The 15,319-nt window shown below is 41.3% G+C and overlaps 1 protein-coding gene across 2 annotated transcripts in view; it reads right to left on the minus strand.

Moving 5' to 3' along the window:
- ift80 (intraflagellar transport 80 homolog (Chlamydomonas)) overlaps window positions 1-15,319 on the minus strand; it is a 60,093-nt gene that overhangs the window by 27,716 nt on the left and 17,058 nt on the right. For both annotated transcript variants that reach the window (XM_058744915.1, XM_058744916.1), the window contains exons 9-13: window positions 8,775-8,954; window positions 8,132-8,250; window positions 7,981-8,055; window positions 4,639-4,802; window positions 4,301-4,365 (exon numbers count right to left, since the gene is read on the minus strand). In XM_058744915.1, coding sequence (XP_058600898.1) covers window positions 4,301-4,365; window positions 4,639-4,802; window positions 7,981-8,055; window positions 8,132-8,250; window positions 8,775-8,954 — 603 coding nt within the window. The remainder of the gene's footprint in view (window positions 1-4,300; window positions 4,366-4,638; window positions 4,803-7,980; window positions 8,056-8,131; window positions 8,251-8,774; window positions 8,955-15,319) is intronic.

Below are 15,319 nucleotides of genomic sequence, written 5' to 3' on the forward strand. Positions count from 1 at the left end.
GGAGGATGAACTGGCCTCAGGTGCTTAACCCCATGCATAAAGGAGGAGACCAAACGATGTCTACCCAACGGGACATCGTCCGAGTCCCTTCGAGCAGCAATAGCCGCAACCTCTGATCGGCCATACCCACAACCTCCAGATCTCTGGACGTGGGTGCCAAATTCTGCCCTGGAGCTGACAAAACAGTTTTTTCCTGATTGAAATCTCCCACGGATCTCCTTCCAGAAGGGAGACCAGCTCCGAGAACCACGTCTGGGAAGGCCAGAACGGGGCTACTAGGAGAAGGCAGACTCTGCACGTCTTCACCCTGCGCAAAACCGCTGGGATGAGCTTTACCGGAGGGAAAGCATATAGTTTCATGTACAGCCAGGGGTGCGCTAGCGCATCTATCCCCAGAGAGGTAGGGTGAGAGAAGGAGAACCAAAGGGGACATTGGGTCGACTCCTGAGACGCAAAGAGGTCCACCTCTGCCGCGCCAAATTGCTCCCAAATCTGAGCCAACGTCCGGCGGTTCAGCATCCATTCCCCTGACTTGAGTTTCTGTCTCGACAGTAAGTACCCTGCTAGGTTCAGGACCCCTGGGACATGGACCGCTCTCAGGGACAAAAATCTGTCCTGTGGCCAAAGGAGGAGTTGGCGCGCATGTCTATCCAGGGTGCGCGACCGGGAGCCTTCCTAGCGATTGATGTGTGACACCACCGCCATATTGTCCGTCCTGACGATGACATGAGAGTGCGCCAGAAATGGAAGAAAGTGAATGAGAGCGAGATGAACCGATCTCATTTTCAGGCTGTTTATGTGCCAGGTGAGGTACTTGCCCATCCAGACACCGCAAGCCGGCCTGCCCTCGAAGACTGCACCCCATCCTGAGAGGGAAGCATCCGTCGTAATCATCTGGAGACGGCAGACTACTCCCATTTTCACTCCTTTCTGGAGAAAATCGGGTTCCGCCACACTGAGAGGGTGCAGAGACTGGCGCCTGACACTCATAGTAGGCGAAGAAATGACCAGGAGGGACAAATACCAAGGGACCTCATCCACCAGAGAAATGGTCTCATATGGAGCAGCCCCATGGGAAGAACCAGGGAAGCCGCTGCCATGAGGCCTAGGAGCCTGCGACACAGGCCCACTGACACGTGCCAACCTAGCCTGAAGCAGGCCCGAACACGACTTGATGCTCTCAACCCGAGTAGGAGCCAGACAGGCCTGCATCGAGGTCGAGTCCAGACAGACCCCTAAAAATGTGGTCTGCTGGGCTGGAGTGAGCACGCTCTTCTGGCCATTCAGCCGGAGGCCAAGCGCGCGAAGGTGCAGAAGGAGAGTGTCCCTGTGACGAATCACCTGCTCCCTGGAACTGGCTAGAACAAGCCAGTCGTCCAGGTAGTTGAGAATTCGCATCCCCTGGAGCCTCAGCGGGGCCAGAGCAGCATCCATACACTTGGTGAACATCCTTGGGGCCAGAGCTAGCCTGAAGGGAAGAACCTTGTATTGGTAAGCCTTTCCCCTGAAGGCAAACCTGAGGAACTTCCTGTGCCTCCGAACGACCTGAATGTGGAAGTAGGCATCCTTCAAGTCTACAGTGACAAACCAGTCCCTGTCTTGGACTTGGGTAAGAATGCTATTGAGCGTCAGCATCCTGAATTTCCCTCTGTAAAGGGAATAATTCAAGGGGCTTTGCGAGCAATTTGGAGTGTGTAGCCGAACTGGATCATACAAAGAACCCAGGGCGACACTCCTGGCAGGTCCCTCCAGGTATGGAGGAAGGCCAACAGATGTAGCGGAGTTGAACAGTTCAAGGGCGTCCCTTACCATGCGAACAATGCCTGCAGCATGCATCAACCCTGAGGGGAGAAAACCTGAAGTGTCTCCTACCTTCAAGACGCATCTAGAGGCAAGGATGGCGCAGTCAGTGGAGGAGAGCGTCTCGGGGATGGACAGATACGCCTTAGCGCGGCGGGGGCTTGTTCGGGCGCTGACGAGTAGCGGAACGACTACGGGCTCCCCAGAACATGTACGGTGGGGTTGCGACGGGTCACTCACTCTGCCAAGAGGGGGCGGAGGTCGGTGAGAGGTCCGCAGTGAGCGTGTCCTCGACCACCGGGACTGCAGCATACCCCTGCTCCACAGAGCCAATGAGGTTGGTGAAGTCAGCGGCTTGGGGAAGGCCGCGCCTCCTGACCACACAATGCGGCTCTGAAATCCTCGGAGTCGGAAGCTGTGGTAAACAAAATATCCTCCAACCCGAAGGAAACGGCTTCCCGTGCCTCCAGGCTGGGCGCAGGACAACCCCTGCGAGAAAACTCAACTGGAGAATCCGCACGGTAACCCTCGGGCAATGGAGGGAGAGAAAGTGAAAACTGCTCACTCTCCACGGCCTCGAGCTCCGGATCCGAACTCCAGGCCCCGGCTTTGCAGAGGGAGCACCGATGAAAGTCCATTCCACTCACTGCTCAAAGAATAATATTCCACTGATACGGTCGCTGAGGTGGAAAAGAAAGTCCAAAACGTTGCAGAGAAATGGGCCAGAAAAACCACAAGAAGCAAACACTTCTGAAGAGAGGAAAATCTGAGGGGTAAGATGGCACGAGCGCGGGTCTATGTCAATCACGTATGAGGTAGGGGCGGTATCTCGTGCCATCAGCCAATGAACTGGAGTGATTCTATACGGGCTTCAGACAATCGTCACACCAGGGGGTGTTCCCCATTGCGTCAACTACGCAGCATTGAGTGAACCTATGAAAGAGAACACATTGACGGCGGAAACATGCAGATTAAGGGCTGGTAGTATTAAAATAAGATCCCCTTTCTAGGTCACAGGGGAGCGAAATCTGACATGCTCATTTTTACACAAGCTTGCAGAGAAAGGCTTACCAAAAAAATAAATTACTGTATTTTTTTTTTTTTTCTCCACGCTTTCTGGAATGGTAAATTCAGGTTATAGTACTTAAACACAGAACTATTAACTATTACAAATTAGGAATTTATTGAGGCAAAAGTCGTAGTTAATGGTTTGTTAATAGCGATAATTGGACTTTAAAATGAAGTGTGACCACAATAAGTTAATCTTTTGTTATATTTTAGAAACAATATTGTCTGTTTTTGTTCAGTTTCACAAATTAAAATAGTTCTGATCAAAGCCACAGCAGAACTGTTGAGCGTCTCTGATCAACACACAGCAGTGATTCATTATTGAATGAATCCACCGGTTGAATGAATCAAGTGAGTGAGTCATTCAGTGACACATTCATAAAGACAGTGGCTGCATCCAAAATTGCATACTCTCTCACTTTTTAGAATAAGTAATTACTTCACAACCACAAAAAGAGTATGTTCTGTATAGTATGAATGTAATCTGGGATAGTAAAGTATGCACAGAATCACGCTGAAAGTAGTAGGTCTGTATACGTTTTGCCTACTCTTTTATGACTACTGTGAAATCGGACATATTTATTTTGTCACATACTGTTTTTCGCCTACTATATAGTAGCAAAGTATGTGATTTCAGATGCAGACACTCACTTGCTTCATTTCTGAATGAATTAGCTGTTAGAACAAATTGGTTGAATGGATGATTCAATGACTCACTCATAAAGACAATGACTTACTGCCACCTACTAAAGCTTTTAGTTTCGTATTCAGAGAATCATTTCATTTTACTTTTAATCATTTCATATTTGAAATTATAATAAATAGATCTTAAACCTAAATTAAAGCATATTGTCATAATTTATGCAATGTTGATTTTAAATATTTAATTTCAAAAGGTACTTTTTTGTACTGTTGTACTTTAAATGATCTTTTAGGGGTAATTTCTCAGTCTAAATTGATGTGTGGTTAATTTGTGATTAATTAATTGCCACATCATGTAATTAATTAGATTCAAATATTTAATCACTTGACAGCTTTACTTGTAACATATAAAGCTACTAAAACTTCACTACAAATTCTACAAATTTAAACCTTTGTGTTACTTCTGGAGAAAATGTAGTTCATAGTTCAGCTCTGATCCAAACACCTGTGAGCTGCCATGCTGTCTGCTGTCTACATAGACAGCTTCCTCATAAAGCCAAGGTATAGTTTGGTTTACACATGTACACTAGGGTATGCATACATCAGCACAGTGTGCACATACTGTACACCAGCAGCCAGATTATTCTAACTGAATGTATTCTGTATGCTTTTTAACACGAATCAGTCAGTCCACAAGGGTGGCAGCACTGGCCTGGACCGCTGATTCAGAGACAGGACAACTACTAACACCTGGAAACACAACAACACTGGACAACGTGTGTGTGTTTACCTTGTGGATCAAAGGTTTGCCGTCACCAATGGCTTTTCCCGTCTGAGCCTCGAACAGAAAGACGACTGGAGAAGAGAAGGAAGACACAGTGACTGATCACATTACAACACCAGCACCAGAACACACGTGTCTAAATTCATGACTGTATAAAGGATGTTCATGTAAAATCACTGCTTGAGGTGCAGCGTCTGGCCTCCTATATACTAAAAACAGCCTGAGTAAATGTTGCTGAGACAGCTAGTTTGGCTTACTGACGGACACACGTATTAATGGTGATCCACACATGATGTAGACAGCACTGTAAGAGCTCTCGTGTTTAAGTGATTGTGAGGCAGCACCTCGTTCGTCGCTCGTGTCTCGTATGGCGATGGTGTCGTTGCTCAGCGAGATGGACTGAGAGTTCAGGATGTCCATTCTCATGCCGGGACTCTTGGGAGACGACACCAAACGGCCCTCATACGAGTACACAAACACCTCTGCTCCATCCACCAACAGAAAGTGCCTGCACAGAAGAACACACAGACAGAGCGTGTGTGAGTGTGTGTGCGTGAGAGAGAGGCAGAAGCAGTAAACACGTCCAACACATCATCATTCTCCAAAATAACTCTGAATCAAGCTCCTCCTGATAGTGCATTCGAGCAGAAGTGATGCTGAGAACCATGCCATTTAGTTAAAGTGCATTGTTACACTGGTCTAATCAAAATCACGTTTTTTTTTTTTGTTTAAACTACTCTTTAATTCAGTTTGTCTAAAAGCAAATAACCATGGAGGAAAATGAAAAGAAACAATGTTGTTTAAGTAGTATTTAAACTTGAGAACACATGCGGGCTAGAGTTACTGACTGCACACATTACATGTATACATTTTTCTGGGTTTTAAGCACATAATAAAAATATGATGCCTGATGAAGACATCAGAATTAACATTAAAGTCCGTGTGAACCGGAAGTTGCTGCCGACTTTATTTCAGTGTAATGACGTATTTCCAGAAACGGAATATTGAATAGAGGGCAGGGTTTTATTTTAGCGCTCCTCCTCTCTGTCTCTCACTCACAGCAACCTAACGGTCGGAGGGGTGTGTTTAAGGATATTCTGCTCAAGCCGTCAAACTGACGTCATCAGAGAAGGAATGCCATTCCAGAGCGGAAGTAAATATTCAGATTTTGATTAAAGATTACCAAGACAAACTATTTTTTTCAGTGGATTAACTTGCATGGATTAATTGTTCACATCAAGACTAGCAATGTGTGCTAGTAAAGTAAATAAAGTCCATTTTGATTTCATGCCGACTTTAAGGGTTTTCAAAGTTACCTTTATTCATAGTACGTAAACTACATTAAATATTTTTAAGAGAAAATACTATTTTCATATTATAGCCAATTTAGTTTTAACTAATAAAAATCCAAAAAATATTATATTAACCTACATTATGTTCATGTCTAAAGAAATTATTTTAAGTATAGTATGGCCATTGTGGTAAATATTTTTACTTTGAATTTGAAAAAAATTTTGTTATTGAATCAAAATTTAAGATTTTAACCAAACCATAAATATAATTTGAGAAAAAAAATTATCTTTTTTTTTTTTTTGAGTTGGTCAGAAGTATAATTTTTGTGCATTAAAAGTGTATCTGTGCATTAAGTTATACCTTTATTCAAGCAACTGTACAGGTGCATCTCAATAAATTAGAATGTCGTGGAAAAGTTCATTTATTTCAGTAATTCAACTCAAATTGTGAAATGTATTAAATAAATTCAATGCACACAGACTGAAGTAGTTTAAGTCTTTGGTTCTTTTAATTGTGATGAGTTTGGCTCACGTTTAACAAAAACCCACCAATTCACTCTCAACAAATTAGAATATGGTGACATGCCATTCAGCTGATCAACTCAAAACACCTGCAAAGGTTTCCTGAGTCTTCAAAATGGTTCTCAGTTTGGTTCACTAGGCTACACAATCATGGGGAAGACTGCTGATCTGACAGTTGTCCAGAAGACAATCATTGACACCCTTCACAAGGAGGGTAAGCCACAAACATTCATTGCCAAAAAGCTGGCTGTTCACAGAGTGCTGTATCCAAGCATGTTAACAGAAAGTTGAGTGGAAGGAAAAGATGCACAACCGACCGAGAGAACCGCAGCCTTATGAGGATCGTCAAGCAAAATCCATTCAAGAATTTGGGTGAACTTCACAAGGAATGGACTGAGGCTGGGGTCAAGGCATCAAGAGCCACCACACACAGACGTGTCGAGGAATTTGGCTACAGTTGTCGTATTCCTCTTGTTAAGCCACTCCTGAACCACAGACAACATCAGAGGTGTCTTACCTGGGCTAAGCAGAAGAAGAACTGGACTGTTGCCCAGTGGTCCAAAGTCCTCTTTTCAGATGAGAGCAAGTTCTGTATTTCATTTGGAAACCAAGGTCCTAGAGTCTGGAGGAAGGGTGGAGAAGCTCATAGCCCAAGTTGCTTGAAGTCCAGTGTTAAGTTTCCACAATCTGTGATGATACAAACAACAATACTACAGACCTTCAAGAGTACTCGGAGACTGTCACTGCCTACATCACCAAGTGCATTGATGATGTAACGGTCACAAAGACTATCACTGTCCGGGCCAACCAGAAGCCGTGGCTGACAGGGGAGGTCTACAGACTTCTGAAGGATCGAAACGCTGCCTTTAGAGCTGGAGACGAGGAGGGCCCGAAGACAGCTAGGGCCAACCTATCCCGCGGCATCAGAGAGGCCAAGAGACAGTACTCCAGGAGAATTGCCCATCGTTTCAGCGACAGCAGGGACACTCGGAGCCTGTGGCAGGGGATTCAGACCATTACGGACTACAAGCCCCCACCACGGACCTGTGACAGCACCATCCTCCTGCTGAACGAGCTGAATGCCTTCTTTGCTCGCTTTGAGGCACAAAACAGCACCACTGCACAGAGGACTCCACCTCCTCCCGGCGACCAGGTGATGACGCTGTCCCCGGACAGCTGCATCACTGTGTGGTATGGCGCCTGCAACGTGTCCTGCCGCAAGTCCCTTCAACGGATAGTGAGAGCAGCTGAGAAGATCGTTGGTGTCTCTCTCCCTTCCCTCCAGGACATCTACAGCACCCATCTCACCCGCAAAGCCCTCTGCATTGCAGGCGATCCCACCCACCGAATTTATTTAATACACGAGTTTCACAATTTGAGTTGAATTCCTGAAATAAATGAACTTTTCCACAACATTCTAATTTATTGAGATGCACCTATATATCGTTTTGTGTATTTTTGTGACTTTGGTGCCCCCTAGAGTTACGTGAGTGAAATGTACTGTATAAATATATCACAGTGCTAATTACAGTGAATAGCTGTAGCATTGACATTAAAGCAATCTGCCAAACTTACACATGCAAAACAGAGACTTCAGAAGCCATCCATCTTATTAGAAGTCACTCTACCATCAGAATGATTTTGAAACTGATATTTCAAGGTAAAAACTTACATAGTTGTATTACATAATTTCATGAGTTGATCACAACAGTCTCATGTGTGAAGGTCAAGCACTTTTCTCTGCGAACAGAGAAATATCTGCTAAATGCCTGACGTACTGGTGTTTAACCACTGGTTCTTCTGTGTAAATCCATCAGCTGTTCTCAGTGGAAATCTGTGGAAGAGGCTAAGAGTGGAGCTGGACTCTCTCACCTCTCGGCCTGCACGATGAGACTGACGGTTCCCTCCTTCAGGTCAAAGATCAGCGGAGTGTTCCAGTTCTTAGCACTGAAACAGCACAAGAGCGTGTCAGAGCGGGCAGGGATTGACTGACGTGAGACTGAACGACAGGAGGAAGAGGCACCTGTAGACGTAACACTGCAGAGAGGTGGTGACCACCAGATGACCGTGAGCCAGCGAGGCTTTGATGACCCGATCTCTGAACTCCAGCACATCCACTGCATCATTCAACACGTTTCTGACCTGAGAAACAAACACACCACCAGTAAACTACAGCATTATAGGGTGTGAGTCTTGAGTCACTGCCCAAGATGTCTGTGCACTCCTACATTTTTCAAGTTTAAAGCATGTGTGCTCCTTTGTTCATTATCACCAGCCATAATCACATGCAACATGAAGACCAGGGGAAATAGATGTGTTGGTTATTGCTGTGGTACTGATTTAAAGAAAATATTTAAACTCTTCAGGGTTCAGCTGAATTTCACCAATCAGGCAAAGCTTACTTTTGACAAAAACATCCATAATTCATGAGCTAATGAAAAAGCATCAGCTGATGTACTGTGTGAGATGCTGTGGAGATGAAGGTGCTGTAGAAAGCACTGAGAGCAGTCCACACATGGGTTTAGAACAGCACAATGCATTTTACAAATGGTGTAGAGAGTAAACTGATGCCTTGTTATTACGTTCGGCGCTGACTGTCATCTTCACCTCTGTCTTTAGATTGTGAAGTGCAATACGAGCCGGCCGTCACGGGAGGCTGTGTGTACCTGCATAGTGCGTCTCTTCATGAGTGTGATCTCAAAGTTCCTCCACTCCCAGCGCTGCTCTACGACGTGAGCGAACAAGACGTGTCCGTTTCCACAGGCTCCGGCCAGCTGAGTGCCGTCTGCAGACCAGGCCAGACTGAACAGACTTCCAGTGCTGGGCTTCTCCAGAGAGTACGACCACTGCACACACACACACACACACACACACACACACATTTGTTTCTGTGAATTGTGGGGACTTTCTATAGACTTCAATTACTTTTATTCTGACCAAACGATATTTTCTATCACCTAACCCAACCCTAACCCTAAACCTACCCCTTACAGAAAACCTGTTTGCAATCTTACAATTTCAGATAAACATCATTCACTATTTTATTTTATTTTTATTTCCCCCGTGGGGACCACAGGCCAGTCCCCACAATGTCAAAAATTTCAGGTTTTACTTTCCTTGTGTGTGTGACCAAATGTCCCACACACACTCACCAACACACACACAATCGCTCACACACTCATATTCACACACACACACGCGTGCACACACACACACTCACACACACACACACACACACACTAAGGGTGTGCGATATTGGAAAAAAAATGATATCTTGATATTTTTGGGGATTTTTTCAATAACAATAATCAGACGATATTTTGCTGAGTGTGTTATTGTGCTGATATCTGACTACCGTGGACAGCTGCAGTTTTTGATATTCTTCATATTCTGTGTAGTCAGTTCACATCAGTGGTAGAAATTAATCTTTTCATATAAGTTTAAATTGATTTTTACCTTTTATGGGCAATTTTACCTTTAATAAAGCCATTTTCTTTCTAAAAGTGTGCATCTTTTTAGTCAAATTCTTACATTTAATCAGTCAATTAAAATAATAAGACATTAGGCTGTTACCAAACAAATGAAACCAGTATCAACACAATGAATCTTTGCAGAAGCTGCATCTGAATGGCATTTAGATGTATTCACACACTGTTTAATTCAGCTCAGAGGGACACAGAGTGCTTTAACCTGCAGTTACAAATGCATAATGTTTTCATATTTTACACATAAAACATTGAATACTAATATTTGAAATTATTTTAAAATTAAAATATACTTTGAATGTGAAATTAAAATCATCAGCAGGTGGCAGCAAGTCACTGTTAATAAGTGAGTCATTGCCACTGAACCGAATCATTTAAACGGTTGATTCATTCAGGAACTGAACCCCGTCATGTTGCTCAGAGACTCAAAACAGTGCTGTGGCTGTGTTTGGAATGATTTTTTTTGTTGCCGAAATGGAGCAAAAGCAGGCAATATGGTGTCTAAAACTTAAGTCTCTTAATATTAACTTATTGTTTATTGAACTGTTGTGTAAAATCAACATCACATTTGTAATCATGCTTATTTTTGAAGAACAATCGGCACTCTTAGTGTCATATTAACTATATGAAATGACATATATATATATATATATATATATATATATATATATATATACACACACACACACACACACACATATATATACACTGAACAAAATTATAAACACAACACTTTTGTTTTGCTCCCATTTTCATGAGCTGAACTCAAAGATCTAAGACTTTTCTATGTACACAAAAGGCCTATTTCTCTCAAATATTGTTCACAAATCTGTCTAAATCTGTGTTAGTGAGCACTTCTCCTTTGCCGAGATACTCCATCCACCTCACAGGTGTGGCATATCATGATGCTGATTAGACAGCATGATTATTGCACAGGTGTGCCTTCGGCTGGCCACAATAAAAGTACATAGAAAAAGTCTTAAATCTTTGAGTTCAGCTCATGAAAAATGGGGCAAAAACAAAAGTGTTGCGTTTATAATTTTGTTCATTGTATATCTATCTATATATATATATATATATATATATATATATATATATATATATATATATATATAGTAGGGCTGGGCAAAAGAAATAGACTTCTCCAGTAATCGTTTTAATTTTTTTATGACGTCGATTCGATATCGATTCTCAAAAGCCGCAAATCGATCTTTTCCGGTATTTAATTTCAGCACACATTTAAAACAAGATCTGATTAATGTGATTCTTATCATTAGTCTTCTCCACTAGATGTCACCCTTATTTACCTTGCGCGATGTTACAAGCCTGTCATTCATTCAGTGCTTATCATGGCGGAGATAATGTTGATGAGAACCAAGAACAAAGCGTGATTCGTAATGCTCAGGTTAATGCTATAGTAATACTATAAATCTGTGGAAGCATTTGATATCACGCATAAGGCGCCATGATTTCCGCAATGAATGAATGAATGAATGAATGAATGAATGAATGAATGAATGAATGAATGGCGGATGGCGCGACGCACTGTTTTGTTTACTACATACATACTAAAGCGCGGACGACGCTCGCGGTGTTTTCATCTTCTGCTGTCTCACTATATGATGATATTAACACACTGCTGCTCTGAGAGTCATTTCATTAGCATTTTACAGTTTAATTTGAGAAAACTACCGTCATATCACATGATACACAGCAAGTTCCTCACGGCAACCCGTCAAAATAAAAGTTAAGTTTAACATTAAGAGCAGTCTTAAGACTCAATGCTACTACTAATAAATATTAATAAATCTTTATTTTTAAAGGAATAATCCCATTTGTTTTATTTTTAATTTTAACAGTAAACCTTTGTTGTGTAAATAAAAGGGTTTAATTTTCATTTGATTAGGATAAATTAAATTAATGTTTTATGCCTTCATCTGATTACCAGAAAAATTAAGAACATTTTATAGGGCCCTATTATTGTTTAAGAAAGGACCCTATACAAAAAAAGAATAGGTTTAAAATACAGGCCTAAACTGTATGAACAGTAAACTGATGTTTACTGTTCATTTTTTAGAAATATCAATAGCTTTTGTATTAAAACTATATTCACTGAATGTAAAAAAAAATAATAGAGAATCGAAATCGAATCGAATCGAATCGGGACATCTGAATCGATACGCAGCCCTAATATATATATATTTTAATATATATATAAAACTTTCTGCCCCGTATCTTGAATTTTGTGATCATTCTTAGTGCATTTTATTAGACTGAATCACGCAGTGAGAGAGCACACTCTAAATGCGCGCGTGCTCTAGTCTAGACTTCATCACGTAATGAATGCGTGCACTCCATAGGCGTTTTGTTTGGTTTTTGCAAAATACTCGATAATGTCAAATTACATATTGTTAAAACAACAATTACGATATTATCGCAGACGATATATATCACACACCCCTAACACACCCACACACACACACACACACACTCTCTCTCTCTCACACAATCATATTGTCACACATCAGAGTTACAGTGCTTTCTAGTCTGACCAGTGAGCAGTGAGCAAACCAGTTGGGCCAATGACCTGAAAACTGCCAGCGCACAACTATATGACGTTTTGCCATAAAATCTTATAATTGTATTTGCCAATTGAATTGTGACATGCCAGGTTTGGACCTGAAGACAAAGCATTTGGAGATCCACAAAAATCAGTGAATAATGACTTTAAGTTAGTCTGTTCCAGTCTAAATACTTCTTAGTACCTTTTTCAAGACCTTCCCAATTTAAAACCTGCACATCACTTCAGTCGCTATCAGGATTTGTGTGTTCAGGTTAGGGGTGGGCGATATGACAAAAATATCATATCAACATTTATTTAGAAATATCACGGTTTTACAATTTTATCACGATTCTTTGTCATGTTGGTTTTACTATTTTGTCTGAGCAGTGCAGCCAACATAATTTCCCTGTTATAAAGACAAATCCTGTCAAGGTAACAAAATATAAAAAAGAATGGTGGATATTTAGGCCAGAGTGGGAGAAGATAAATATATTTGCCATTATTTTATCTTTGTCATTAAAAATAAGAACAAAGATACACATTACAAATATACATAATATACAAATAAAACAAACATTGCTTTATTTTCAGGTACAAAAGGCATATTTAGCAGGAACATTCAAGAAATTGAATGAACAAATATAAAAATAAAACACTATATAGATTGATTCCTATTAAAGCAGCTGTATTATTATTTTCTGTCAAGAGTAGTGAGTTTTTTTGTTCTAACATTAAAGAATAACAATTCTGTCATCTGTCTGTCGATTCTGTCATAGTGTTTTATATTCATACCATCATTTACTCACTCAAAATTAGTTTTAAACCTGAATGAGTTTCTTTCTTCTGCTGAACACAAAAGAAGATAGTTTGAAGAATGTGGAAAACCAAACAGTTGCTGGTCCTCACTGACTTCCATATGATTTTTTTCCTAAATTCAGTGTGGACCAGCAACTGTTTGCTTTCCCACATTCTTCAAAATATCTTCTTTTGTGTTCAGCACAAGAAATAAATTAATACAGGTTTGGGACAACATGTGAGTGAGTAAATAATGACAGAAATTAAGTTTTAGGGTGAACTATCCCTTTAATGACAGTCGGCAGCATGTTTAGTTCTGTCCCTTTAAGACCTGCACGCATCTAATATACAGACACGCATCCGTTTGTCTGAACGGTTTACCTTCATTTTAGACATAACCAACTGAGTCTATACATAAACCTTGTGTGTTTTGACAGTATTAGCTCAAAAGATAACTTGGTTCAGTAATCAGATTGAACAGAGCCTGTACGAGAGCAGAGAGTCTCCTGCCGTCCTCTACTGTACTGTACTGTAAAACAGGGCTTCGTACAGTATATACACACAGAGCCAGAACTCAGAGTCAGCACACAACAAAGAAACAGAGGCTGCAGGACCAAACAGACAAGCACTGAAAACTTCTTTATGCCTCAAGAAATAAAAATAGCCTACCGTCTCCCTGCCCTCCCATCTGTGTGTGTGTGTGAGTATGTGTGTGTGTGTGTGTGTGAGTGTGTGAGAGTGTGTGTGTGAGTGTGAGTTTGTGTGTGTGTGTGTGTGTGTGTGTGTGTGTGTGAGAGAGAGAGTGAGTGTGTGTGTATGTATGTATGTGAGTTTGTCAAGTATAATTCGTTCGAAGTAATGGTGCTTCATATAATGTTATCCAAAGAAACAAGTGTTAATGATAAACCCCTGTGATGTTTGTACTGGCTACTGTATACAGGCCACCAGGGCACCATACAGACTTTATTAAAGAATTTTCTGATCTTCTATCGGAGTTAGTGCTGACTGCAGATAAAGTCCTAATCGTTGGTGATTTTAATATCCATGTTGATAATGAAAGAGATTCGTTGGGATCAGCATTTATAGACATTCTAAACTCTATTGGTGTTAAACAACACGTGTCAGGACCTACTCATTGTCGAAATCATACTCTAGATTTAATACTGTCACATGGAATTGATGTCAGTGGCGTTGAAATTTTGCAGCAGAGCGATGATATCTCAGATCATTATCTAGTCTCCTGTATATTCCATATAGCTAAAGCTGTAAAGCCAACTCCTTGTTACAAATATGGTAGAACCATCACTTCTACCACAAAAGACTGCTTTATAAATAATCTTCCTGACTTATCTCAGTTCCTCAGCATATCCAATAGCTCAGAACAACTTGATGATGTAACAGGAACTATGGACTCTCTCTTTTCTAGCACTTTAGATGCGGTTGCTCCTTTACGCTTAAGGAAGATTAAGGATAAGAGTCCAACACCGTGGTATAATGAGCACACTCGCGCCCTAAAGAGAGCAGCCCGGAAAATGGAGCGCAGCTGGAGGAAAACTAAATTAGAGGTATTTCGTTTAGCTTGGCGGGAAAGTACCCTATCCTACAGAAAAGCATTAAAAACTGCTAGATCTGATTACTTTTCGTCTCTTCTAGAAGAAAACAAACATAACCCTTTATTCAATACAGTGGCTAAATTAATGAAAAATCAAGCATCAACAGGTGTTGGCATTTCCCAAGAGCATAGCAGTAATGACTTTATGAACTACTTCACTTCCAAGATCGATACTATCAGAGATAAAATTGTATCCCTGCAGCCGTCAGCTACAGTATCGCATCAGATAGCGCACTATAGATCCCCTGAGGAACAATTCCACTCATTCTCTACTGTGGGAGAGGAAGAATTGTATAAACTTGTTAAATCATCTAAACCAACAACATGTATGTTAGACCCGATTCCATCTAAACTACTAAAAGAGCTGCTTCCAGAAGTCATAGATCCTCTTTTGGCTATTATTAATTCATCATTGTCATTAGGATATGTCCCCAAAACCTTCAAATTGGCTGTTATTAAGCCTCTCATTAAAAAACCACAACTTGACCCCAAAGATCTAGTTAATTACAGACCGATCTCAAATCTCCCTTTTCTGTCAAAGATACTAGAAAAGGTAGTATCCTCACAATTATATTCCTTCCTAGAGAAAAATGATATCTGTGAGGAATTCCAGTCAGGATTTAGATCGTATAATAGTACTGAGACTGCTCTCATTAGAGTTACAAATGACCTGCTTCTATCATCTGATTGTGGTTGTATCTCTTTATTAGTTCTACTGGATCTTAGCGCTGCGTTCGACACTATTCAAAAGAATGT

This window comes from Onychostoma macrolepis, chromosome 15, assembly GCF_012432095.1.
Source record: "Onychostoma macrolepis isolate SWU-2019 chromosome 15, ASM1243209v1, whole genome shotgun sequence".
Classification (NCBI taxonomy): Eukaryota; Metazoa; Chordata; class Actinopteri; order Cypriniformes; family Cyprinidae; genus Onychostoma; species Onychostoma macrolepis.